Source organism: Vigna umbellata, chromosome 5 (assembly GCF_029865625.1).
Source record: "Vigna umbellata cultivar VRB3 chromosome 5, Vumbellata_1.0, whole genome shotgun sequence".
Classification (NCBI taxonomy): Eukaryota; Viridiplantae; Streptophyta; class Magnoliopsida; order Fabales; family Fabaceae; genus Vigna; species Vigna umbellata.
In genome coordinates, this window is record NC_142169.1 from 65,937,638 (window position 1) to 65,964,802 (window position 27,165).

Here is a 27,165-nt window from a genome sequence, read left to right on the forward strand (position 1 = left end):
ACACTAAACAGTTAATTTTGTTTTTTGAAGTTAGATTTAATCCAATTAGTTGAAAAATAAAGGGTATAATTGATGGATTTAGTATTCAGAGCGCCAAAAGCTTAATTTTGGAGGGACAGTAGTCCATTGGATCACCTCCACTCCACAAACCACATGGATAATAAACAAAGAACAAAAAATATGAGTTTGTTTTTTATGGCTAAAAAAAATTAATATTAGAAGCCAAGGTCTGAAAACTTTTGAACTTTGTCAACGAGGATAAAGCTTCAAAATTTATATTGATTTAATATTTTAATATCATTGTTATAATTTTTTTATCAAATTATTTTCTAGGATTTGGGTTTGGACGCTAAAAAAAGCTTTATAATTTTGTTTGGGTAGGAAAAATAAGAAAAGAGAAATAACCCTGGCACTAAGATTCTTTCGCTCTATGATCGGGTTCCGTATTGTTGGTGATGGTGACTCATAAATCATGATGACGATGATGAGTTGTTGAAATCGAAAACAGAAGAAGGTTCAAAGGAAGAAGAGGAAACACTGCGTCAGCAGCAGCATTTTCTTTATCATCCCCACATCAACGGCGACAGAGAGAGAAAGGATCATCGATCATCATGTCGTTCTCGTTTTTCAAGGCTTTGAGGCCTAAAACACCGCAGGAGGTGGCTAAGTCCATCAAGGAGAGCCTCGTGGCCCTAGATACCAAAACCGTCAGTGAAGTTAAAGCCCTTGAAAAGGTAAGGTTCTCGATTTCTTCCTCACCTACTCGCCCCACATTAGATTCACTCGCGTAATTACCACCCTTTTGATCCATGGTTTCAATGCTCTATCTGGGTCTTTGCTTTCTCGCTTAAATTTCCGCTCTTGAATCGTGGGCAGGTCTTACAATTCTCATAACAGCTTCGGCAAATTGTGTAGCGTGTTTTTGTGCTTTAAAAAAATATTACCTTTTACATGAAAACTAGTCATTTGTGTATGTAACCTGTTGCATGAGTGGTTTTGTTCTAGGAACAATTGTGACGGAATTGTATTTTGCAGAAGAGACTCCAACTTACAAGTGATCAATTCTTTTAAGCATGTTTATGTGTTTTCCCTAATGGAGAGGGGGCACTCTTTTTCTAAGTCATGAAAGTTTTCCTGATGGAAATTGGCTCATTTCCTCCTCCTGTTTTGTTGATACACAAATTGTCAGTGTATACAAGGTCTTTCTGCGTCCACATGGGTTATGTTGTCTGCTTCAGTCATGTGAAACCTTTGGAACTCTCTCGCACTCTGAAGATTGTCTATTGGAAGTTCATTCACAATTGTATTGTCTGTCCCTCGGGTTCCTTTCAGAGGTAAGTCATTCACGTGGGGAGCTGTTACAACATTGTTCGCGCGACCATTTATTGTCTCCTCTAAGGCCTAATTTCCAAGTCGTTTGATAGCCAATTTTTAATCAGTCGGCATTAACAAACAGTGATAACATAGGCCCACAAGTTGTTCACTGATGGAATTGGTATCTAACCTGGAGGCAAAAAGCCTTTCAGCCTTAAAAAAAAAGTTATCAATGGTAGAGGAAAGGAGGTCAAAAGTCCATCACATAAACAGGCTATTGCAGCCTCCCTTCACAAATTGCCTGTGGTGGAGGAATAAAAAAATGCCACATTATAGCATTATGGTATAACAGCTATTTAAATCAACGACCTTGAGCCTTAAGGGTGCATGAGGCTCAAATTAATGTGTCAGTATTTTACTGGGAGGGAGCAGTGTCTGTTGAAAATACACACATTTGTTGAACTACAATAATTGAAAACTGCTCAGAAAGTAAAAGAAGCTACAGGCATTAGGTTTGTCTGCTAATGGTACATATAATGGTTGAATAATATAAACATGCACATTCAACACCCTCATGAGTGATATAGCATAAACAAAATAAGCAAGGTTAATATTCAAAGTAAAAAATGACATTTCGTGTTACAATCTGATTTTTGAACTTTTAATCATCTAAGAGGATTGTGTTCACACTCTACGTTTCTTTTATCTTATACATGCTTCAAATTCTTCCCATTTGAGGTTGGTATTTTTTCTTGAGAGAAGCAAAATGAAGAAAGAAATTGCTCCAGATTTGTGAAGCCTTTCTTTTAGTTGCAGTTACTGTTAGTGGTTATTGATTACGGATGCCTTTCATGCTTCATTGTAGGCTTTAGAGGAAGTTGAAAAGAATTTTGCAACAATGAGAACGATGCTTTCTGGAGATGGAGAGTCAGAACCAAATTTGGATCAGGTTTCACAGTTAGTGGATGAAATCTGCAAGGAGGACGTCCTTACTCTTCTAATACACAAGCTGCCTATACTAGGATGGGAAGTAAGTTCAGATCGATTCCAAGCTCTAATGTCTGCAGTTGTCTTAACTCGTTGCTCATCATTGGTGTGTGAATTTTGATACAGGCCAGAAAGGATTTAGTCCACTGTTGGTCAATATTATTGAAACATAAAGTTGATTCCAATTCTTGCTGTGTAGAATACATTGAACAACATGCCGAGTTACTAGACTTTCTTGTTGTATGGTAAGTTTTTTACTGGTGCACCTTTTTCCGTGCCAAGCATGCACTGCTTTTTGTTCCATTCCTTCTCACTTGTTTCAAATGTGAAGGTCACCTTTTCTAGTTGTATTCATGATGGAAGATGAGAGTGATGCTCTAAGCCCAATTGAAATGAAGAGAATTTGATTTTTTTTTTCAAAGATATGATTGTGGAAAAAGTTGCAGAAGGCTAACATTTGAAAATGATTTTAGGTGGTGAAACTAATATCACAAAAAATGAAGCTACTCTATCTTGCAGTTTATGCCATAAAATTATTACACGTTTTGTAGAGTTGAAAATAAATGCCTACAGTCATGGGAGATTCTATGAGCAGTTCATTATGAGAAATTTATAATATTACACATCTAATATTTTTAGATATAGAGTTTATCATAGTGTTTCAAACCTTGGGTATTGGTGTCCAACAACTGTCCCAAAAACACTACAGCAAGATGGAACTATTTGGAAATTTTTATATTTTTATATAACACAAGCATATACATATAAGTAAATATCAACTAAGGTCACAGTTTGTGTTAGTTGGCAATTTACTGCATTATTGTAATTTTAACATCGGTACCTTAGTAAATGTATTTCTTCTGTGAAAACTTTTCCAAATGATATTTTCCCTAAATTTGGAGTACAGAACTGAACCTCAATTTCCTTAGATGTGAAACCAATGATAAAACAAATTTTATTGGAATCCCACAATCTTTGATATGCCCAAGGTTGGTTTTCCATTTCCTTTTAAAAGAGTTCTTTAAATGTTTTCACTTTTTGTTTACAAAATCCTTCGTGAGAATGAATTTGGGCAAAAGCAGATACAACCTACTTCTGATTTTTTGCATAATTTATTCTCTCTTAATCATATGCTTTGATCAAATTATCCATTAGAAGATTTCTCAATTGTGACATAACATGTCAGGTATTCTGTGTTTTGTTTCCCTTTTCATTAAACAAACAATTTTTCTTACAACTTTCTAATTTGATAAATGTAAAATGAGTTCTTTTAGAAATAAATTACAGTGTCAAGCAAATCTTTTGAGCTATCTTGCAGAAATCTGAAACACATTTAGTTTCACTGGCCTATAATTGAACAATTGTATATTTGTATGTGATCAATCAGCTCAAATGTGATAAATATAAACGCATTGCTCAAAACATCTCTATATCTGTTTCCAAGCAGCTATGATAACAAAGATATTGCCTTGAGCTGTGGCATAATGTTGCGGGAGTGCATCAAATTTCCATCACTTGCAAGGTAAGATATCTTGGGCTGTCATTGTTTAGTCTTCTTCCTAATTTTCTGCTTCTTATTTTTCATCTCTGATATCTTTATGTTTATTGCGTGCTAAGATTGATCATGCCGAGATTTTGATCTACATTTGCATTAGAGGATTGCTTTAATGGGCTTAAAAAAAGTGCAATGAATGACATGTTTTTTATATTGTAAGAAGGAAAACATAATTTTTTCTGCATCATCACAATAAGTATAGTGCAATAGGTTGGCATAACTACATTGTTTGAATGTGCTTGATTAGAGCTGACATTCTACTTAATTGTTATTCCTTGCTCCAACATCACCATGGGTTTCTATGGTTTGTAATTCCATACTTACATTACTTTATTAAGGAGATTACAACAATGGGATAATTTATTGAGTTTGGGCATGAGGATGATGAAATTCAACTGTTAAAATAGTAGGGGATTAAATTGTTTTGTAAGTGAAAATTAACAGTTGATTTTCACTATCAATGTGTATTTTGAGTCTGATGTTTGTGTTATAGTCAATGAAATCACACTGTTTTAACCTTGTGTATTTTTTGAGTGTTTTTCAGGTACATATTGGAATCTGCTAGTTTTGTGTTGTTCTTTAAATTTGTAGAGTTGCCTAACTTTGATGTTGCATCTGATGCATTTTCTACCTTTAAGGTAAGAACAGAATCGTCCCCCATTTTGATTCCCTTTATTTGTCTTACTAATGATTGTAAAACTCTACATGACACTTCCTCACACTTCCCTATGGGTATGCTTTTGCAGGATCTTCTCACTAAGCATGTAAATGTGGTCTCTGAATTTTTGACAGCTCACTATGATGAGGTTTGTTTCATCCTTGACATATTTATCTGAATTTTTGACAGCTCACTATGATTGTGTCTAGGGATTGCAACAGGTCGGGTCGGGCATGGATAGTGCCTATCCGCAACCCGACCCGACAAAAAAAAATCCACCCACTACCTGACCCGCTATCCGCACGGATACCCGCTTAAAAATTACCCGCGGATATTTTAAAACCCGTGGATACCCGCGGATACCCGCAAATATTTAAAAAAATATATTTTTATAAAATATTATAATAAAACTTAAAAATAAAATTACAAGAAATATATAAAATATAATATATATTAAATTAAATATAAATTGAAATTTAATTTTAATTATATTTAACCTTATAAAATATAAATTAATGTTAATTTTAATTAAATTTAACTTAGTAAAATATAAATTAAATTTTTATTTTTATTTTTTGCGGGTAGCGGATATCTGCGGGTACCGATAGTATAATATCCGCACCTGACCCGTTTATAAGCGGGTATTAAAAAACCCGTTACCCGCAACCAGCAGGTAGTAAATATCCGCGGGTACCAACTAACCGTCGCGGATTTTATCCGCGGATATCTGCGGGCGCGGAATTTTTTGCCATCTCTGATTGTGTTCATATGATATTTATACCCACCAGGTCAAATCTCTAAGAAAATAAAATCAACCTAACTTTTATGATAGTTAGGTGCTTGTATCCTCGTATTTGAATATGCCTATGGTGCATATTGCAAATTGGACTTTATCTCCCATATTACATTTGAACTTTCCTAATAGGACTTTATGTTTCCAGTTCTTTGATCTATACGAGAGACTTTTGACATCTCCTAATTATGTCACGAGGAGGCAGTCTTTGAAGGTTTGTTCTTGCAACACTTTAATGTTTTTGTTTCCTGATCATATTTTTATTTTTTATTTTAACAATTAAATTTCTTTGGGTTTTAGCTTCTTTCGGATTTTCTTTTGGAATCTCCTAATTCTCAGATAATGAAGCGGTACATCTTAGAAGTTCGTTACTTGAAAGTCATGATGACATTATTGAGGGTATAACTTCTCATAACCCTGTGTAGTTGTGTGATATTCTACTTTTTACCCATGACTAATGGGCATACCCACATGACACTCAATTAATGTGTTTACTTGCTATGATATTCATGATAAATGCAGCATGCTTTGCACAGCTGAACATTCCTTGTCTTTGTGAAGTGTTGTATAGCTTGGCTTCCCTGTTAACTGTAATCGACACATATAATGAAGAATATTTTGTTGTATTTATAGGATCTCTTTGTTCTGTTTTATGTTTTATATAACTACTATTGCATGTAATTTCCTTACTTCCAATTTGCTGCTGTATGTTTTTCTAAATTGATTTATCAGGTCGGGAAACACTGTTCAAATACATTTTCTTTTGATAATTCATGGATTTTAATGATTTCATAGTTGATTAACAACATGTGGTCAATTTGGTTATATGTAATATTATATTAGTGTGAAAATTAAGATAGACACCAGTACACCACTACCACCAGAGATCACAAATATCAGGGCTTATGGATGTAATGAATGTTTGGCAATGGAGTGCCTATAAAATTAAAAAGGTGAGGCTAATGCAGATAAGAATGCATCCAAGAGAATGTTGAACTAACACCTATTTAGAAGAAAGTGCTAAATATTTTCCATAGGTGGTTTGGTTCATGTGAGAAGACCAATAAAAGGCTTCAGTGAGAAAAAGGGACTAAATGGAGCACATCAATGATTTTGTTTTTCCCTTATATTTGTATCTTCTGCTAACTGTTTATTTGCCACATTTTGGGTTGGACAGGATTCAAGTAAAAACATTCAGATATCAGCCTTCCACATTTTCAAGGTGAAATATCCTCTTCATGCTTTTAAGTTGTATATAAAGAGCTTTCCTTTGTGGATGTATGAAAGGAATCAAAACCAGATTAGGCCTCCTAATATACATCTGTGTAGCGTTGAAAATTTCTATAACAAAACCTGCTTTTAGGGTAAAGACATTCTAACATAAATCTCTTTCCAATATTTGAGGTAGAATAAATCTCCTCATCATAAGTTGGTAATATGCAGAAAGTTCCCGAAGACTTCTTCAGGCACTTTTTTTAACATGTTTTAATTTCTAGACATCTATACTTTTGATTTCAAGGGTTTTTATTTTCTTTTTTCTGAAGAAATATATCCCCTACAGCATCACATTTTGTTGTGTAGATGATCATCTATATTTGTTTTATATTTCTTACATGTTAATCCAGGTTTTCGTTGCTAATCCCCATAAGCCTCGAGAAGTAAAACTTATTTTGGCGAAGAACCAGGAAAAACTACTAGAATTGCTTCATAATCTGTCCCCAGGAAAAGGTTACAATACTTTCAGTAACTGCTTGATTTGAAACCTATGATTACACAATGTTCCCCTGAATTTCTATTCAGTTTCTCTTGCATGTAATCAGTATCCCCCCTCTGTCATCTTTTTTAGGTTCGGAAGATGAGCAATTTGAGGAGGAAAAGGAGTTTATCATCAAGGAAATTGAAAGGCTATCATGCTAAGTTATATTTTCCTACAGCAGCTGTGTGTGATTTTGTAACAAGTCTTTTTGTGACGTGTATATCCAAAGCTAATTTGATGTAAAGGTTTCGTGCTGCTGTTTGTAAGCAACTTATCTGCTGAAAAGTCCGTGAGTTCTTATGTGTAAGAGATACCAAAAACGTGTTTGTAATACAAGCTGAATTAAAATTATGGAACCTTGATGCTGGTATAGTTATTTGATGAAGATGCCATTGGCCTTGATTCACTGTAATTTTTGCTGATTGGTTTATATTCTTCTCATTTTCGGTTCTTTTTACAAAATCTAAAAAGCTTTTATGGAATGAATTATTTTTTTCTATAATAATGAGGTATAGTATATTTCCCGTTATTTCTTTAATAAAGTCATCCTTTAAATGAAAATTGAACCCTAGACTTAAAAAGTTTATAATAAAAAATATATGGTTTAGGTTTTATTAAAATCTTAGGAAGTTACATTTGTCAAAAACCATTTTTTAAAATATACGAATTGTTTTTCTAAAAAAAGTGTTATATATGTTTTCTATTAGTAGATTTACAAAATGTTTAGATACTACATTGATAGTTGAAAAATAATTTATGAATTTTTTTCATAGAAGCAAAATTATTTAAGTCATGACAAGCTATGATTTTTAATTTCTAGTATTTTTAGTAAGCCAAAATCGAATTTTTAATTAAATTCAATTGATTAAACGAGTCAAAGTTGAACTATGATTTTCTTTTATATAAATCAAATCCAACTTTAATAGTTAGGTTCAACTTCACTAATTTCCATCCTTATTCCAAACTTCGTTTAAGAAATACAATTGTCGAATTACTAACAACCTAAACTATCGTTCTTATCTTGATTCATTGGTTATATAAAATTCTCAGATATATTTAGTCTTTTTTATAAAACAATAAAATAATCAACATATTATATAATTAATTAAGAAAAAAACATTTATTATGTAAAATAATATTGTGGTTAGTGATCTGTTGACGTTGCACCGAAACTAACAGAGAGTGGTTTAAAATAGAAGATAGCATTGCACTAGAATAATTGGATTCATGGGACGTGGATGCGATTCCATTTACATTCATGCGCATCATATCACATCGCACTATAAAATCAAATCACATGCCTTGCTTGTCTCGCCATACATACACATACATACACATCCACCGACCATGATCACCGTGGGCAAAATCCACAATTCATAAACCTTCTCCGCTTTCCTCAGAATATTGCGTAACCACACCGTCATGAACTTTTTCAAGTCCGTCTTCTCCGACGAACCCGAATCACCGCCGCCTGGATCGCCGCTACCCGAATCGTCGCCAACTGAATCGGAAGGCCCCGATCCACCGCAGAGCAACGCCGTGTGGAGCTTCGGCGACCTCATCCAAACCCTCGCCTCCAAATCGGAGTCCGTCCTCGAGAACTACCGTCGCGATTTCGAGGAATTCGGCTCGGGGCTCAGGAAGGAGACGGCGGTGATACGCGAAGCTGCCTCGCGTGCCGTGAAGGACCTTCCGACGTCGCTCGACGTTGGCGCAGCGGTGGCGCAGGAGTCGCTCGAGTCCGTTGGCCAAGCCATTGACGACATCGGCAGCACCGTTTGGAATTCGACGGCGCAGATTATCTCTCACGGTAGGGACTCGTTTTTAGCCTCTGATTCCGATTCATTCGATTCGATTAATTACGACAGTAATAATAGCAATGCTGGCAAGAAACTGTTGAGTGTTGGTAGTAGTGATCGGGGTTTGGATTTGAAACGGTATAGAAGGTTTGATAATCTGGTGCAGGCGCTTCAGTGTGATGTGAATAGCTATTTGGAGGATCCTGAGGATTTAGAGAAATTCAGTGACTGGAAATTAGGGTTTGAGTTGGACAAGAAGGAGGAGGAGATTAGGGATTTGTTTGAAGAGAGTGGGGCTGTTGAGGAGATTTATGAGAAGGTTGTACCTAGTAAGACTGATCACGAGAGTTTCTGGAGCAGATATTTTTATAGGCTTCATAAGCTGAAGCAAGCCGAGTATGCGAGAGCTAAGCTCGTGAAGAGTGCAATTTCCGGAAATGAGGAAGAGGATTTGAGGTGGGATTTTGATGATGAAGACGAAGATGAAGATGGCAATAATGGGTATGAGCCTTTACGTAATACCAGTAGGGTTTCATTGGCGAAAGAGGGAAACTCTGCTGATGTTGGTGGTGCTGACACTGTTCAGTCTAGTAAGAAGGATTTAGAGATAGAAGAAGAGGATGATGGGAAGGGTGTTGAGAATATTCAAGCTGAGAAGAAGGCTTTGAATATAGAGGAAGAGGACGGTGGGAAGGGTGTTTCTCCTGAATCCAAAACTGGTGTTGATGATAAATTGGAGGAGGGGAAATATAAAGAAAAAGTTGCATCTAGTTTTCCTGAACATGAAAGTGGCAGTGGGGACAACTTGGATGCCAAATGCGAAGAGAAAGAGCCATCCGAAGGTAAGGCAGATAATGATAACAGTGGATCGTGCAAAGACAGTGATATTTCAGTTGTTTCAAGCCAGCTTTCAATGCCTGGAGAAGAAGAGATTGGCTGGGATGAAATTGAGGATATTGAAAGCAATGATGAGAATAAAGGGGATGCTGTTGGGTCCGCAAGTAGGATTCATTTGCAGAAGAGGTTGAGTGTGATAGAGCAAGATGAGGAGGATCTTAGTTGGGACATTGAAGATGAAGAGGAGGCAGTCAAATCATGAGCAGATTCTGGATTCGGGAATTCAGATCATTAGTTGCTTTAATTTTAAACTCAGATTGCATATCAAGTGCATAATTCTTTTCTTATAGCTTTACAATGTAAATAAATTGTTTTTATGTCTTACACCAGTTGTAAGTTCTTGTGGGTTCGTCATCCTCTTTGAGGAAGGTTCTTGCACCATATTCGGTGCATATTTTTAAGGGAAGGCTTGTTCAGTTATTTTCTGTTCCCATTTTACAAGGATAACATAATCGGCTCATATTGAGCCACCTTATTACTGATGAACCTGTTCCAGCATTGAATAACATTACTTACATCACTCAGATGAAGGTCAACATGAATTTATTCAGTTGTGTCGAACTGGCAGCATCTTGCGGTAAATCAATTTAGAAGGTCAATTTAAATCATTGCTTATCTAAAAGCTGGATTTTTTTGCTGTTAGCTTTGATCCATTGGAACCGTATCTCTTAACGCGTAATAGTGAGTAAAATAAATATGTTGACATTTTTCAGTTACTTTTGATGACACACTCCCTCTTTTTTGACGGGAGACTTGAGTACCTAAACTGTTTGGTTCAGCAAAATTCATTTTTTTGAAGTTCATTTGTCCCACTTTATAACTAATGAAATATTTAATTAAAAAAGCTTCTCTTGTGTGCAAATGAATTATCAAGTTTCTAACCCAAAATTTTTAAGAGCATAATGAGTTTCTCTAGAATTTTTAGGAAAAATGTAAAATTAATTTGTAGAATTTTTTCATATAATTTTTGTACTTTTAACTTGTATTAATTTATAGACAAACTCTTTAATTTTAATTTCCTTAATTTCTTTCCAAGAAGTACTCATGTTCTGAATCTCATGATAAAGTCACGAAAAATGGGGACATAGTATGATTAGATGTTTGGGATTTTATACTTTTGTATGCCTGCTAATGTTGGCGACATAAGCTTTGCCTCGTGAGAGGTAATAGTCGTTTAGAAAATATATTTCAGGTTTTGTTGTTTATATTTTCTCTTTGCTAAAAAAGATTAAGGTCATTTCCTTGATTTTAAATGTCTTGCCAAACGCATATCTTTTTAATAATTAAAAATATTAATAAATGTTTTACAAACAATTAAAAAATGATAATGAGTGATAAAAGTGAGTGCAACACATTTTAAAGTATTACAATTTACAATTTCTTTTGAGAGGAGAAAATAAGACATGCTAAGAGAAAATTAATGAAATTACAGGAAGTGAGCATAATTTACTTTACTTTCTTTCTTTTTAGAATTTTTTAATCATGATTTCACAGCGTACATTTTGCCATACAGGCGTGTACACAGCATTATTGGGTGCGCAAGTTTTTTTTAAAAAACCTTACTCTGGTGTGAAGGTTCACTGTGAATAAAATCCTATTTTGGATATCTTGGAAAGATAACCGTGAGCACAAACTTCTGCAACTGTATAAAATCCTATTTGGACTTTCTCTTTGCCTACATACATACTCATGAATGTGTTCACCGTTCACCACGATTTATAATTTGCCCGTCAAGAAGACTAACTACAAAATTTGTAGAAAACGGAAAACAGGACCAGTTCAATGCACAAATTCATGTTTCAAAGTTGAAAAATACTTAAACATACACCCTGTAACACTACACTACTTCCATCACATTCTTCTTTTGTGAAATGTATCCAAGTCTCACTTTCCCTTTTGATTTTTCATAATTTCAAATTCGTGAGTGTGAGATACATATATATCAAAGACAACAAACTAAAAATATGTTATAACATAAATAAATACAAAATTTATTTTATAAATCAATATTATAAAAATGATTTTTTTTTTGTTAAATTAGCAAAAATATTCACTCGTGATAGAAATTGATGAAGGATTTGTAACTTGTCATTACAACATGACAATGGCTATGTAGGTTTTTCATGATAACCAGTAACGGCCATTTTTGAAATCACAGTGTAATATTGTGAAACAAAGATGACGAAAGTTGTAAAGAAGTGGTGCTAAAACGAAAAGGCAGTAGTGGTTCCTGTGGAAACTAAAAGAGACAGCACGGATACTCGTTTGACGAGAAGTTACCATCCACATAGTACCAGAAGTTTGTAGAACAAATCATTCCACGTTATATTTTACACAATAGCAACATCACAATTTTACTCACACAAGTCAGGTGGTAGTATATTAATTCATATGAATACATGAAGCATTAAATCGAAAAGCAACCCACGTCAAAACAAAGCAAGCAGAAACATTTCGCATAGGAGATTCTTCATTCTTATATCACGCTTACATACAATTGTAAAGCTTTAAATTTCATTGGATCAAAGTATCATAAGCTGTAAATGAGTACAAGGAAGCAGAGTGTATTGTATTTCACAATGCTTCCAGCAGTATATTATAATCATGCAACAAAGTCTTCTGAATTTGAATGACTCAACCTCAAGATGTCTAATTATTTGCCTCCCTGAGGACCCTTAAGATGGAAAGGAAGAGATTGAGAATGTCAAGATAAAGAGTGACCGAGGCTCCAATGTACTCATCATAAGTGAAGCGCTTGATCAGATTGTCGGTGTCATACACAATATAGCCCGAGAAAATCATGGCACCAATTGCACCATAGATAGCATGGGCAGTAGGCCCAAGAGGGAAGAACATCTGTAAAGGACAACAATTCTTAAGCAAGAGGAAAGTCGCAAACATTATTCATACACCTTTTTATGAACTTAAATATGTTCTCAGTCTTTAGTCTATAATCCCAATATAAAACTGTTCTGTTAAGTCTTGTAATTTTAAGGAAAAAAAGTTCATTTAATTTCTCTGCCCAAACACAGCTAAAGATTTCACTCATGTGGGTAACAAGTTACAAGTCAGTTAATCAACTTTGATTATGCATTATTATCATCAACAATCAACCAAATGTTTGGTTCTCCTTTCAAAGCATTTATTCCAAGTGTGTTTGGGGTTCAAACATTGTTCTAATTCATGAACATGGTCTACATAATTTTAATGCTGCTGAAATCGTTCCTAAGACCTTACAATCACAGGGCCAAGAGGCTTGGTAAGGGTTAAAACATTTCGGTAGAGGATTTAAAACATGTTTCAAATTCATAGACTACAAAAGGTCAAACATACATTTGAAAAAAACCATATTTTAGTTGACTACACCTATTCTATTGGGGAGACAATCCTGTTTAACACATACCGGGATATCAAATGCGGCACCTCTTCTAATGGGAATCCAACAAATGATTTATGGTAACCCCTTCTAGTAGAACCTCATAAACATGCATAATGCACACATCTTAACATTCCAAAAACTAGTTATTATTATGAGGAAATAACAGCGGTACCTGCATCATGCCGGTGAGGAAAAGAGTAAACAGGGAGGTGAACAATATCGGGCCAAGGTAGCTAAAATCCTTGCCCTTCTTGGACGCCCAAAAAGCATATCCCGTGAGAGAGGAAACCACAGCCGAAGTCAAAACCAACGCCTCAAGCACAATTTTCCCTGCATAATAAGAACAAATTCATGTCAGATCAACCATCCGAACCACTTTCCTTTCCCATCTTCACAAATTGCAGAGATCAGAAAAGCAAAATACGAACCGTCGGTGTTGGCACACGTGACTCCCACAGTGGAGCTGATGGAGACGGTGAAGAGTCCAAGGAAGATGTAATTATGCGGATGCTTCTGCTGGTACTTGAGCAGGGGAATCAAAACTGCAACACATTTCACACTCCTCATCATCGATCCATAAGGTAGTTATAAAATCCCTAAATTCCTCCCTCAATTGAATTGTTTTGAAACGGATAATTCCTTCTGTGATGAATTTGAGGTTGGAAGAAAAACTAAAAGAAAACAATAAAAAGAAAACTTACAGACGAAGGGGAGAAAAACGAGAACGAGGAGGAGAGTGGAATTTCCCTTGAGGAGGTCGTTAATTGGGGAATAGAAAACGGTTACGAGAGAAACGAGTGTGGTGAGGACGATCTGAGCGGAGAGGATGCCGTAGACCTTGCGGATGAAACCCCATCGGAGCTGGTTCTCGCCGAGGCTCAACCCTGGGTAGAGCGTTTCGCCCGATTCGACGTCGAATTCCTCTGTCTTCGCACGTGCGTACATCTGCTGCGTCTCGAACATCTTTTTCTCTTCCGATGGGACCAAACCAAACCAAACACCTCTGCTTCTTATTCTTATTATTATGCTTTTTTTCTCTTTTCTTTCTTTATTATCTAAAAGAAAAGGCTTTTGCTATTCTCACACCTCACTTCCTTTTCACAATCCTCACAGACACGTCAGTGACGTTTGATTGCAAACTGGGTCCTCCGCCTTCCGATCGTAAACCAGCCTTTTGCTAATAATGACCTTTATTTCCTTTTCCCCCTCAATTTTTCTTTACTTTCCCAATTTGACCCATACGCGTTTTATAAATTAATTATTTACTTTAATCAATAATACTGTATTTTACTATTTTGAAAAAAAATTAAAAACATACAGTTTAAATATTACTACTAAAGTATATTTAAGAATTAATATTTTTTGTATAATTAAAGTTTAACAAAAATGAAAAATTATATTTTATATTATTCGGCACTTGATGTACAGTACCACCTTCTGACAATTATTCTTTACCTAGAAATAAAATAGTGCCATAAACTACAAGAACATGTAATAGATTAATTGTTTGAGAGGATAGAAACAAAAAGATTTTTTTTTTTCAAAAGCTATTTCACTAAGTTTGGTTTAAATGTTTTTTTTTTTCATTCACTTTGTTCGGGTTTTTATTTTAAAAAACTCTTTTTTTCTAAAATAATCTACCTATCTATTTAACAAACGATGGATTTTATTTTATTTTTACATAACTCAGCTATATTAAATTAAGATAAAAACATATTAGTGTAATCACTATGTTTCTTATATATTGTTTGTTACCATATATTTTTCATGTGATTTCTTTACATATTTTAAAATAAAAGATCGTTGTTATATATTAGTTATTTATTACTAAAGTTGATAATTTTACCCTCATGTAGTGTAAAAATTCCTTATTTTTCCCATTGTTAATGCATTAAATAAAATATAAAGTAATTACTTGAAAGGTATGAATTTAATTTGAATATATTAAAATCATAGTTTGTTTTGGAAAATCATAAATTTTCTGGTGATATAAGATTAATGAATTTTTAATACTACTTTATAGTCGTGTTTACTTCTTTGACTGTATAATTTTACTTAATTTTTATTAAATAAAAATATACAATATAAAATTATAATTTTAAACTTTAATTTTTCGTTTTTTTACGTTTGTTTGAGATTCTTAAAAAATATTTTAATTATAATATGCTGAATTTTTTTAATAATTAATAAGTTTTAAAATAAATTCTTCGGTATTTTATAAAATAAAAACTATAACGAATTTTAAGAGAAAATGAATTAAAATAAATCATATTTTAATTTCTTTTTACATAAAGTTTTGGAGAGAGAAATAAAAAATTGTGTTTATCTTCTGAAAAATGAGGTCAATTGTTGGAGGTGTGCTTCATTGTACCCGATTCTGAAGTAGATACCCATGAACATCAGGGTCGGGTTTATGGATCCGAATTCTATTTAAATTTAATTATGCACTGTCATTTCAACACCGAACCAAACTCAGGGTGAAGAAGAAACGGGAACACGATCCCAGTATTCTCTATCGAGAAAGGAAAGATTCACCAACGCATGTAGCATATAATTTTAACATGAAATTTAAATATTTAGTAGCTATATGGGAGGCAACATAAACTCATTAAAGTATTTTACAAAAACATTAAAATTATGACTATAACTCTAATGAGGAGAAATAAAAAAGATTAAAATCAAATAGATTGGATCACTTTATATATATATAATTTGTGGTATGAAAGTTGAAAGTTATCCTTTAAAATCAAACTTGAAGACCTACGAATAGAATGAGTATGAAGTTTTAAATTTTATGGTCAAACATCACCTCCATGACTAGATGATTAGGAGTGCAAGAAGTTTAAATATCAATAAGAGACTCCTATATTATGTTTTTATTCATATGTTATTACTTTGAGAACTAAATTTCGCTAAATTAATTCATGAGGATATATTTTTCTTGTGGTGTTTGAAAAACAACATTATCATCAAGTGACTATATCACATTATAGAACACATGGTAAAATGCAAGAAAACAACATGTATTTTCCAAACGCAATGTTGATTACAATAATATATGTTATCTTTGAGGTAGACTTGAGTTATGAGAGTCTCAATGAATTGGGATGAAATCACTACTTTAATACAAAAACATCATTTAAATTGAACATTGTTAACATCTAAGATATTTAGAAACATGAAAAGGTAGAGGATGTGGATGCAGATGACGATGAAAACGTTCCAAATGTTGTAAAAAACGTTGTTGACATTAGACCACAATCTCAAATTCAATAACAAATAGTAGAATCAGAGGAAGTCTCGCACGAAGATGACAATTTTATACAATTTATGGAAAGAATTTATAACATCTAGGATAGTTTTTCCAATTTGAAAGATTAAATTGATATATTGTATTAAATATCTTTCTAATGTTAAATTTAATTTATTGGGTTTACAATAACAAATTTGTGTCAAAATTTTTATTTCAATTTAAATTTTTATTTACTATATCAAATTTAATATATTTATGATTAACAATGTACTGATAGGTCCTCCCAACAGATTGGACGTCCGCTCAAGGTGGAACGTCCGCCCCAGAATCTGGACCAAGTGTCCAACGAACGGCCAATCATTTAGGAAGCGGACGACCGCCCAAGGTTGGCACGTCCGCCCAATAATCTGGACCGAGCGTCCAGCCATTCGGAACCGGACGCCTACCCAAAGTAGAACGTCCGCCCGAGATTGGACGTCCGCGCAAGGTGGAACGTCCGCACAAGAATCTGGACCGAACGTCCAACGAGCGGCCAATCATTTAGGAAGCGGACGTCCGCCCAAGGTTGGCACGTCCGCCCAATAATCTGGACCGAGCGTCCAGCCATTCAGAACCGGACACCTACCCAAAGTAGAACGTCCGTCCGAGATTAGACGTCCGCTCAAGGTGGAACGTCCGCCCCAGAATCTGGACCAAGTGTCCAACGAACGGCCAATCATTTAGGAAGCGGACGACCGCCCAAGGTTGGCACGTCCGCCCAATAATCTGGACCGAGCGTCCAGCCATTCAGAACCGGACGCCTACCCGAAGTAGAACGTCCGTCCGAGATTGGACGTCCGCTCAAGGTGGAACGTCCGCCCCAGAATCTGGACCAATTGTCCAACAAACGGCCAATCATTTAGGAAGCGGACGTCCGCCCAAGGTTGACACGTCCGCCCAATATTCTGGACCGAACATCCAGCTTTCCAGAATCAGGCGTCCGCCCAAGTTGGCTCGTCCGCCCAAGAGTCCGGACCGAGCCTCTAACGAGCGTCCACCCATTCGGGAACCCAAGATTGGGCGTCCGCCCACCAATTAGGACCGAGCGTCCAATCATCCATAGACTGAACGCCTTCCCAAACGATCCACACTTAGTTGATAACATTGTTAAAAGCTAAATGGCACATTAAAGTCCTTAATGAAGATTAAGGTATTATTGGGCCGTTTCCAGGCCCCCAAAAAGTAAAAGCCCATTACAATCAGTATAAATAAAGGTCTCAGGTATGATTTCTAGACAGATTGCTTAGAACGCAACACATGCATGCATTATATAACGCTCTGCCATATTACTGACTTGAGCGTCGGAGTGCCTTTAGCAGGTACCCGGCCCCTCCCCAACTGGGAGTGTGGAGCAGCGCCAGTAGAGGAAGGACGCCCGTCCAACTTGGAGCGTGGAGCAGCGCCAGGAGAAGGAGGACGTCCGTTAGTAGCCTCTCACTCCGCATTGACGGAGAAAGCGTTCACCAACCGGTACTGTTCGTGTTCGACCGTCCGTTCTTCAACAGCGTTCGTCTTGGAGTACGAGGACGTCCGTCCGGCTTGGATTGGGGAACAACGTTCGTCCATCACTGTACCGTCCGCCCGGTCTGCATCAGTTGGAGAGAGCCTCCTGGAGAAAAAGCGTCCGCCAAATCCGTAGCAGCAGCGCTCGTCATTGTACCGTCCGCCCAGTCTGCTTCAGCTGGAGAGCAAGCGTTCGTCCGACAGCCTCTACCGTACGCCCGCCTGCACCGTTCGTGATTCTTCGTATGTTTTAACAGGGTCCGCCCTGATCCAGTCGAAACAAACAATAATTTAAATAATAATTTATACAAATTATTATTTAAGAAAGTATATTTCAAAATAAATCATCTTTATAAATTTTATTTTTATTTTTGTAAAATATATAATTTTTTTATCAATAACAAATCAATTTTATTTTAATATAATTGCCACAACTTAATAATTTAAACTTATGTCAAATTTCTTAGATTGATAATATTCTATTTTTATCAATTAAAATATTTTTTAATCTTTTACACCCATCAAATTATTCACAGATTTTCTCTTCAAATGTTTTAATTTATTCTTTCAATATCCTTCCTTAATCTCCTTAAATTCATTTAGTCACTTTCTCACATAGTTTTCCAATCAAAACACTAGAGAATCAGGATTTGCAAAGTATTTTGAATATGAATAATTTTGTTGGCGGTAGCACAAAAGGGATCGAGCTGAGAGAGAAGGCGTCATATATTCCAGAATTTCATACTCAGCAAGCACACAATCTTCTTACAGGACTAGCCAAGTATGGTTGAATTAGAGAGCAACGTTCATAGAAAAAGAAAAAGAAAACATTATTGGATTAAGAGGTATATATTTCTTCATATTGGTTTCTTAAATAATTATACATTTTTTTCATTTTGCTTGCCTAATTCTTTCCTTATATCTCTTGGTTCAGTATCTGAATGGACTAAAATCTTAATAATTAATCATATATGTCAATTACGCATGATAAAAAGGTTGAATGATCACTTATTCAACTCCCTCGAGTCTCTATTTAATTTTATAAAGTGTTAAAGTTTTTCAATAAATAAAACAATAAAACAATAAATTATATATATTAAAAAGGAGACGGGTCTACTCAGACAAGGGGCCAAACTTTTAAACCCGAATTTTCAAACCAGAACGGACTTAAATGGACCGGGTCGAATGCAAATAACCACTCCAAGTGTTCGTCCTTACTTTTTTTTTTATTCCAAAAATACTCTACATTTCTCCATTATTTTCTTTTATTTCAAAAATATTCTATACCTCCCCACTATATTCAACAATCTTTTTCTTTCTTTCTCCACATTAATGGAGCATTCACATGGTTCAGAGATTTAAACTAAATCTTATTTTCACTGTTTAATATATATTTTTTCTTCAAATTACTTAATAAATGGTAAAATTTTGTTCTAAATTTTTAGAAAAATGTTTATATATGTGTGTGTGTTTTTTACATTTAATATCTATAATTTTTAACATTATATTATGTTTTAACTTATCGACTCAAATAACTTGAATAAAGTATTTAATTTATTAGATAAATAATATAAAAATATTATTAAATACTTAAAATATAAAAGAAAAGTTATTTGTTAAAGATTTTGAATTTATTTAGTTCTTCCGTCATTATAAAGATAGTATATAATAATAATTATAATAATATATTATTTACTACTAATATTATTATGTTTATTATTTTGTATTTGTATCTAACTTTTAAGTTTATAAAATGAAAGTGGTAGAAGCACTAATATTAAAGTTTCCTCTTAATTTTATATTTTGTAATATATCACAAGTTTAAATCTAAGCCATATAAATGCTCCATTAATACAAAGAGAGAAAGAGAAAGATTGTTGAGATAGTGAGGAGCTGTAGGATATTTTTGCAATAAAAAAAAATAACGGAGAAATGTAGAATATTTTTGGAATAAAAAAAAATAATAAAGAGGTGCATAAGCACTTAGGGTGGTGGAGGGAGCAACACCCTCCAACTGATTATACATCTGTTGTCTATAGAAGAAAATCCAAGATAAAGATTTTATTTATAAGAAAGAAAGAATTCAAAGATGATATGTAAAACAATTCTTTAACCATTAAAAATAATTTGCTGACGTGGGAAGCTGCATATATTATGCAGATGATGAATCAGTCTTAGACTTCTGGGAAGTATCATTGGAATCAGAAGTGGTAGGGTATCCAATTCCATGACGCTTATTTGGAAAAATAACGAACACGGAGCTAGCAACTACTCCAATAACAGGAGGCAACACCTCCATCAGAACCTTCTCCCCGGACTCGAATTCAGGATAGAAACAACGCACAGTGTTCGTATCGAGCAATCCCAGCACAGCGAACACAACCAACGAGAAGAAAGCGTGCACGAAGTCCCCGAACCGGAGCTTATATACGGACAAGTCCAGGGAGTCGGAGGCGGGAGAAGGCCACAGCCCCTTGGCGGTGACGATGCCGAAGTGGCGCTGACCGTCGGTGCCGGTGTAGCTGTCGGTGAAGGAAGCGAAAGCGCAGTTGAAAGCACAGACGACGAGGAGCGCTCCGGTGAGGTACTTGTTGAGAGTGGTGCAGTGTCCGTTGTTTGTTACGACGGGAATGAGGAACTGGAATAGGAAGACGGTGCCGGTGGGGAGAAGCTTGACGAGGTTTCCTAGCGCCGAGAATGTTTTTCCCGACATGGTTGAAGCGCTTGTTTTCTTGGAGGAAGATGTTACGAGGCCTCTTTCACTCATGGTGTTGTTATAAGGTTGCAGGAGAACTGCTCACTCTCACTCGCACATTTCACGGATGATGGGTGCTTGTGCGGTTTTTATAGAAGTGGAGAGAAGAGGGAGTTAGTTGCTTCTACGCGATGTGGGATGTGGAGAAGAGAGTTCAATTTGTGATGCATAAAATGGATGCTTATAATCTTGCTTTTGCTTCTGGTTTTGGAAAGATACACACCCACCTTCAATTCCAATTCAAGCTTTCACGTTTTTTTAACCTCTCATAACCCTTTAAATCTCACTTCTGCCTCTTCATATACAATCCTCTCCAAATACTTATTTCTTCTTTTAGTTATATTTTTTCTTTTGCCCACACGCAATCTTTCCCCCATGAAAAATCATTAACTCGTACGAAATTCTTAATCATACACACCGTGATGTATACATAAATATTATTAATTATATAGATATGGCGTTAATTATATTTGCACTAAAAAGAAATTAAGATTTTTTGTTAAATGGTAGGATGGAGTTGTGGTTTTTGTATTGTATTATCCCTTTAGCTGGTGGTAGGTATTCTTCATGTAATGCGTGTTTCATAACCCAACAATAACATAATTAATGCATTGAAATTTTGAGGAGGAAACTATGTTCACCACAATTTTCATATTTGGTTAACTAATATATCCTGTTAAGTTTTTAAGAGATACAAGAAAGATTACACATTGATTAGCCAATTAATTTGAACAAATATAAAGACTTAGAAAATAGTATTTTAGAAGTCATAGTAATTTAAAAATAATGAAATTTGATTATTTTATTTTAAATAATTTTATTATAAAATAATTTTATTCTTTTAAAACATGCAATTTATTTATAAACTACTTTTCTAGAGTTTTCTGATATTTTTTAGGATTTTTTTTTCTTATGTTCATTTATTTGAATATTAGAGATCATCTAAATGATCACAGGAATGAGATCTTCAAGTTTGTCCAATTACTTTCTCTAAAAAAAGTTAGTTTCTACTTTTTTTCTTTGGTATGTCTCGTTTCATTTGCATGCGTCATTTGAGTCTTCTATTAACGGTATCCTGATCATGTTTATGTGAGTTATATGTGAAGATAAAATTCATTATTTTTAAGTTTCTTACAAAACCTTTCGAGTTAATAATATTATAGTTGGAAAGTGTATATGTAAAAGAGAGTTAAGAAGTTGAGCTTCATTAATATCTATCTAGTCATTAGATTAAAAATAAGTTTAAAAATGTTTTAAGTTTCTACAAATAAGATGTTATTTAATTTGAGATTTTGTAAAAAAATTGTTAATTTTAAATTCTGGATACTTTCTTTAAATTTTTTTATTCTTATTTTTAACAAAAAGTTAGTTTATATTTAAAAACGAAAATACTAATTGAGATAATTGAATTAATAATAATTTATGTAGTTGTACTATTTTTAATTAATTGATTGATATATTATTATTTTATAAAAAATAATACACATAAATTTTAAGATTTGCGTAATTTTAACATATTATGAACAATAAATTTTGTTAATTTAGTGATTTTATGTCATTCTTTTACCCAAACAAAAATTTGATTTCTATCGATGTCTTACTTACATATATTCACAAAAGAAAGTATGCATATGATTGTAAAATTGATATTAAACTTGCTTACTTTAATTTTATTTTAGCGTGTGATTTTTTCAAAAATGATTTCAAGTAATTCATCCTGAAGAGGACATACTTATAAACTTTAGATAAGTTTATATCTTGAAGGAGTGAAAAAATCAATAATTATTCTCCATCATTAATGACAAACAGATATACATTAGAACAATTTTTCCGCAGGTTCAAAATTCTAATTTATTTTATCAGAGGATATCCAAACCAAGTTGGAAGGGAAACTAATTTAAAACATGTTTACATAAATGTTTATATTTTTTTATTGTTAGTTTGGGATAATAGTTGAATTTTTTTTTAAAAAAAAGAGGTTAATTTTTATGATTCTGAAATTTCGAAGTTTTATCTTTCTAATCTTCAAGCCCTAATTAATCACATTTAGAATTAAAAACTTAGTAAGCTTTTGTTTTTTAAAATTCACATTATATAATGAACGACTTTTAAGAGAAGCAATTTGATGGAAATAATTTTTTATAAAAAAGATTAAATATTTGTTAGAAGGGAAAGTTATAAATATATCTATACAATGAAATTTTATTTCTCTCCATATCCGTTTTGTTTTGTGTACCCATTTTCTAACAATTTTACTTTTTACTTTTTATATTTTATAACTATTTTTTATCATTTTATCATATAAATATAAATAAATTTATTAATTTTACAACCTACTATTTTAAAATTAACGAAAAATATTTCTTTTTATGAATGCTTGTATGTAAACGTCTTTTGTAAGTTATAATATAAATTTGGGTGTTGCTCCCTCCACAACCACTACTTCTCCCTCCATCTCCCTACAAGAAAATTTTAATTACAAAAATAACTTTTTTATTTTTAACCTCATTTATTTACTTTAAACTCAAACATCATCTTTCTATCCATTTTTACTTTTCACTCAGTCACACCTCTCAACTCTCCTTCTCTTTCTTTTTCGATTCCCACCCCCCAACTCCACCACATTTATTTGTTTTAATTACAAAAATATTAATATAATAAAATTATATGTTTCATATAATTAAACTAATAAATAATTTTTTATATAATTATAAAATTGTTAAAGAATACAAAAATCATATATAAAAAATATATTATACAAAAACATTAAAACAAAAAACTAATTATATATAACTGCAAAATACAAAAAATATAAATATAAACTAATAATTCAAAAATACGTTATTAAAATACATAAAAAAAATATATTAAAAAATAATACATCAAAACATAAATTACATTATTAAAATATCTCCAAAATTAATATAAAAAATAAACTAACAAAAATAAACTGAAAAATAAACATGTAACTTTAAATGGATGTGAACATCAATAAAAGTCTTATCACAATTAAAGAATGAGAAGAAGAAGTGAAACGTGAAAAAGAGGAAGAAGAACACAATAAAACAATAAGAGACAATAAAGAAGAAGAAGAGTTGTTATATTTAAAGGATTGGACGTGAATAAATGTAAAAATATATTAACCCTAAAATTTTACTAAGGATAAAGTAGGAATGGAAAAATAAAGAGAAAAATAAAATAAAAATGGGGGTGATGGAGGGAGCAACACCATATAAATTTTAGTGATACTCTCTAAATGTTATTCATTTATGTGGTATGCGTAAATGTGGATTTCTACATATTAAAATATTGGGCCACTCTGAGCAACTAATGGACTACACACAACTGGGCTCAAATAATCACTCCATACTAAAATTCCAAGAAGAGTAAACAGAAAAGAAAAAAAAACGAATTAATGGTGTAGAAAGATTAGAAAAATAAAGATAGAGATGAAAAAATATAATACGAAAAGGTGTATCTACATTATCATATGATTTTTCTCTTGTAAGTTAAGTGTTTTAATGATTCTTATACTTGAATATGGTACTAATGCACGGAATAATGAATTCAAATCCCCTTTTAAAAATTTGGGGATTTATTTTAAGCAAAATCCAATGCACACAATACTACAATGACCTAATCAATTACAGCAACCAAAACATAATTAAGTTATTGTCAGTTTATTTTCAATTGAATTACAATAAGTTATAACAATATGGATATAATTTAGCTTCAATGTCAGGCTCATTTATAAAAACTCGTAATTTGGCACATAACATTTACGTTATTTTAAAAATTAAAGAAAAAGTTAAAGCTGATGCAAAAGCTTATTTTGAGAAAACAAGATGGATATAATTCTCAAATTCTGCATTACATATTACTAGTTTTCACGTTTATTTAGACTATCATTGAATGCTACATCGATGAGATAATTGGATTTTATTGATAATTGGATTTAAATAAAAGTAACTTTTGAAATCCAATTACCTAAAACGGAATGAGAGGAACTTAATTTGAGAGTTAATCTAATTAAAATATATTTGTTTTTAGTGACAGATGGTATTGATGATTAAAGCAATGAGAGAGCATGAAAAGTTAAAGTGGCAGAAAAGTTGAGTTTTGAGAAAAGTGAAAGATGATTCTGTATGTGGACACCTAGGTAGTATTTATAAAAGTTATTCTAAGCAAAGCATATATATGTTGTTTTGTTGATGTGTCTTTGAATTGAAGTGCAAAGAGAAAGATGTAATAACACATGATACATGACATAACTCTCCAACATCCTTATCTTCACCAAATTATAGATCTTTTCTTCTCTCTCCTCAAACTCCAACCCCACCTTATCATCCCTCTACCCAAAACAATCATAATAAATCAGGATCATCCATCTTGTTCTTCTCCATTGTTTCTGTAATTTAAGATCGTAATTTTAAGATGAAACAAAATAAGTGAAAGATAATTAGAATCTGGCCAAATTTCCCTATTTAATATTTTCACTTTATATTACAAAAGGGTACAGACCTAAAGATGCCCTCTAATGGACCACAGAGCAGAATCGAATTTTAGCCCACAGAAAAACCAATCCAAACCAACCCACCCATTCACTTCCGGATTTTACAAATCAACCCCCATCTTCTTCCCTTCTTTCCTTTTTTTTTTTATAATTTAGTTTACTTTATTTTCCATCTCTAACCTGAAATTACAACCTAACCTTACCCTTAAAAAACCCAGCCTTCACCACCACAGCCACAACATCTTACAATCTTACACGCCATCCAAACATAAACTACTCCAAACTTCTTTATTAACACTTCGGCCCCCAAACTTTCCCCAATTCCGGATCCGCCCTCCCGTTTAAAAAAATCACGGTCGGGTCAGGACTCCAAAACCAGAGGGGCGTAACGGAGAAGTAGAAGAAGATTCTAGAATAAGGAATGCAACGAAGGAAAGGAAGACAGGTCGGTTATATCCGGGTCTCCTCGACCCGAAATCCGGAAGCGATCCTGCCTCGGCTCATTCAAGCCGGAGCAAGCGCCTCAGATCCCTCGTGGCGGAGTCGTCCACCGCTGCCGCTGCCACCTGCCTCTTCGAAAACGACGGCAGGGGAAGCGCGCTGGGTGAAGGAGACATGGCGAACGCAGATCCAGCGTAAACATCGCGCCCAGACCAGAAATCCACGATCCGGATCTGCTTGGTAACCTTTTCCGGGTCGGGTCCGAGTCTCTGAGTCCCAACTACAACCAAATCGTCACCTTCCTTCCTTAAGGCTTCGCTTTTGAGCTTTGAATCGAGCGACTCTCCCCTACGGAGAATCGTCACCTTCTCCATCACCATCCCTGTGCTCCTCGAAACTCTCGAATCATCGGAACTCGGCCTTCTGTCCACGACCCGTTTTCGTTGTTCGGATCTGATGGTCGGCTTCCGTTGGGCGCGGTAAACATAGGCGTTGTTGGCGTAGGGTCTCCGGCGGGAAAATCCCGGCGACGGAACACCGATCCGGTGGGTTAAGCAATCTTGTGGGCGGAGAACCTCCGTGCCCATGATGAAGAAATTTTAAAATTTTGAGAAGAAAAAAGGCAGAAGGGTGCAGATCTAAAGGGTTGATGTTAGGATTTTTTTTGTAGTTGGTTGATTTGGTTTGGCTTGGTTGATGTTGTTCTTCCTTGTTTAAGTTATGTTGTTATGATGTTGGAAAACAAGGAAGAGAAGGGTATAATGGAAAATGAAGGAGGGGTTGAGTCTGGAAGGGAGAGAGTAGGGGAAGGGTCATATATAGGAGAAGAGGAAAGAGCCAAAGGTGGGGGTGGGTTCCACCGACTTGCGTTGCGCGTGAAGAAAGAGAAAGAGAGTGGTTCTTTCCATTAACGGTCCACGTTTTCTAACACCTCTCTCATTTTTTCATCCACACCCACCCCTATCTGACGTGATCTAACGGCACCGTCTGCCCTCGGTTGGTTGTCATTCTCCATGGCCCTGTTTCCTGGAAATTATTATTTGAGGTGGGCTCCAGCTGGGGTTGCCCAATAATTATGCAATTTCCAAGATTTTTTCTTTTTGTAAGAAAAAAATAAAAAAAAAACTATTATTGTTCTTTTCCGGCATTGCTAAAAATATAAAATGATTGTAATATGAAAAATGCCACCTGGCCCGTATTCTAACTCCACTCCCCGGTCAACAGTCAATTATTCAAACTGGACAATAAACAATGATACGTGTAAAACTTCAAAGAAGAAATAATATTCATCTGAAATAACGTGTGATATACTACTAAACCAAAATCCAAATATAATCAAAGTAATTAGTGAAAACAACGTTAATGAAACCACACTCATAATACCATTAATTACAAACTAATATGTGCGCATTTATAAAATAAAAAACAAATAATTTGCACTTCACATGGCCATGTTCATGAATCATGCCCTTAATAATGATTTTTTTTTAATAATTCTCTCTTATCTAGTTTTTAAAGAGAAT

The 27,165-nt window shown here is 34.1% G+C and overlaps 5 protein-coding genes across 5 annotated transcripts; 2 read left to right on the forward strand and 3 right to left on the reverse strand.

Moving 5' to 3' along the window:
• Window positions 1-366: 366 nt before the first annotated feature.
• On the forward strand, window positions 367-7,448 carry LOC124847582 (Mo25 family protein). The gene is made up of 11 exons (XM_047325106.2): window positions 367-734; window positions 2,180-2,344; window positions 2,428-2,546; window positions 3,749-3,823; window positions 4,401-4,494; window positions 4,603-4,662; window positions 5,456-5,521; window positions 5,608-5,706; window positions 6,485-6,529; window positions 6,933-7,035; window positions 7,154-7,448. Exons 1-11 carry the CDS (start codon window positions 612-614, stop codon window positions 7,222-7,224), a joined length of 1,020 nt encoding a protein of 339 aa, XP_047181062.1. The 5' UTR covers window positions 367-611; the 3' UTR covers window positions 7,225-7,448.
• A 798-nt stretch (window positions 7,449-8,246) lies between these two features.
• Window positions 8,247-10,179, forward strand: LOC124847580 (uncharacterized). Its single transcript, XM_047325103.2, has one exon. The coding sequence runs from the start codon at window positions 8,486-8,488 to the stop codon at window positions 9,959-9,961; it is 1,476 nt and encodes a 491-aa protein (XP_047181059.1). The 5' UTR covers window positions 8,247-8,485; the 3' UTR covers window positions 9,962-10,179.
• Window positions 10,180-12,188: 2,009 nt separating this feature from the next.
• LOC124847581 (Bax inhibitor-1 family protein) lies at window positions 12,189-14,152 on the reverse strand. Its single transcript, XM_047325105.2, has 4 exons — window positions 13,840-14,152; window positions 13,567-13,680; window positions 13,311-13,468; window positions 12,189-12,615 (listed from the first exon to the last, which is right to left on the reverse strand). The coding sequence occupies exons 1-4, from the start codon at window positions 14,099-14,101 to the stop codon at window positions 12,409-12,411; spliced, it is 741 nt and encodes a 246-aa protein (XP_047181061.1). The 5' UTR covers window positions 14,102-14,152; the 3' UTR covers window positions 12,189-12,408.
• Window positions 14,153-19,855: 5,703 nt separating this feature from the next.
• DMP2 (transmembrane protein, putative (DUF679 domain membrane protein 2)) lies at window positions 19,856-20,822 on the reverse strand. The gene has a single exon (XM_047325107.2). It carries the CDS (start codon window positions 20,698-20,700, stop codon window positions 20,086-20,088), a length of 615 nt encoding a protein of 204 aa, XP_047181063.1. The 5' UTR covers window positions 20,701-20,822; the 3' UTR covers window positions 19,856-20,085.
• A 4,315-nt stretch (window positions 20,823-25,137) lies between these two features.
• On the reverse strand, window positions 25,138-26,439 carry LOC124847575 (uncharacterized). Its single transcript, XM_088091597.1, has one exon. It carries the CDS (start codon window positions 26,227-26,229, stop codon window positions 25,702-25,704), a length of 528 nt encoding a protein of 175 aa, XP_087947723.1. The 5' UTR covers window positions 26,230-26,439; the 3' UTR covers window positions 25,138-25,701.
• Window positions 26,440-27,165: the final 726 nt, after the last annotated feature.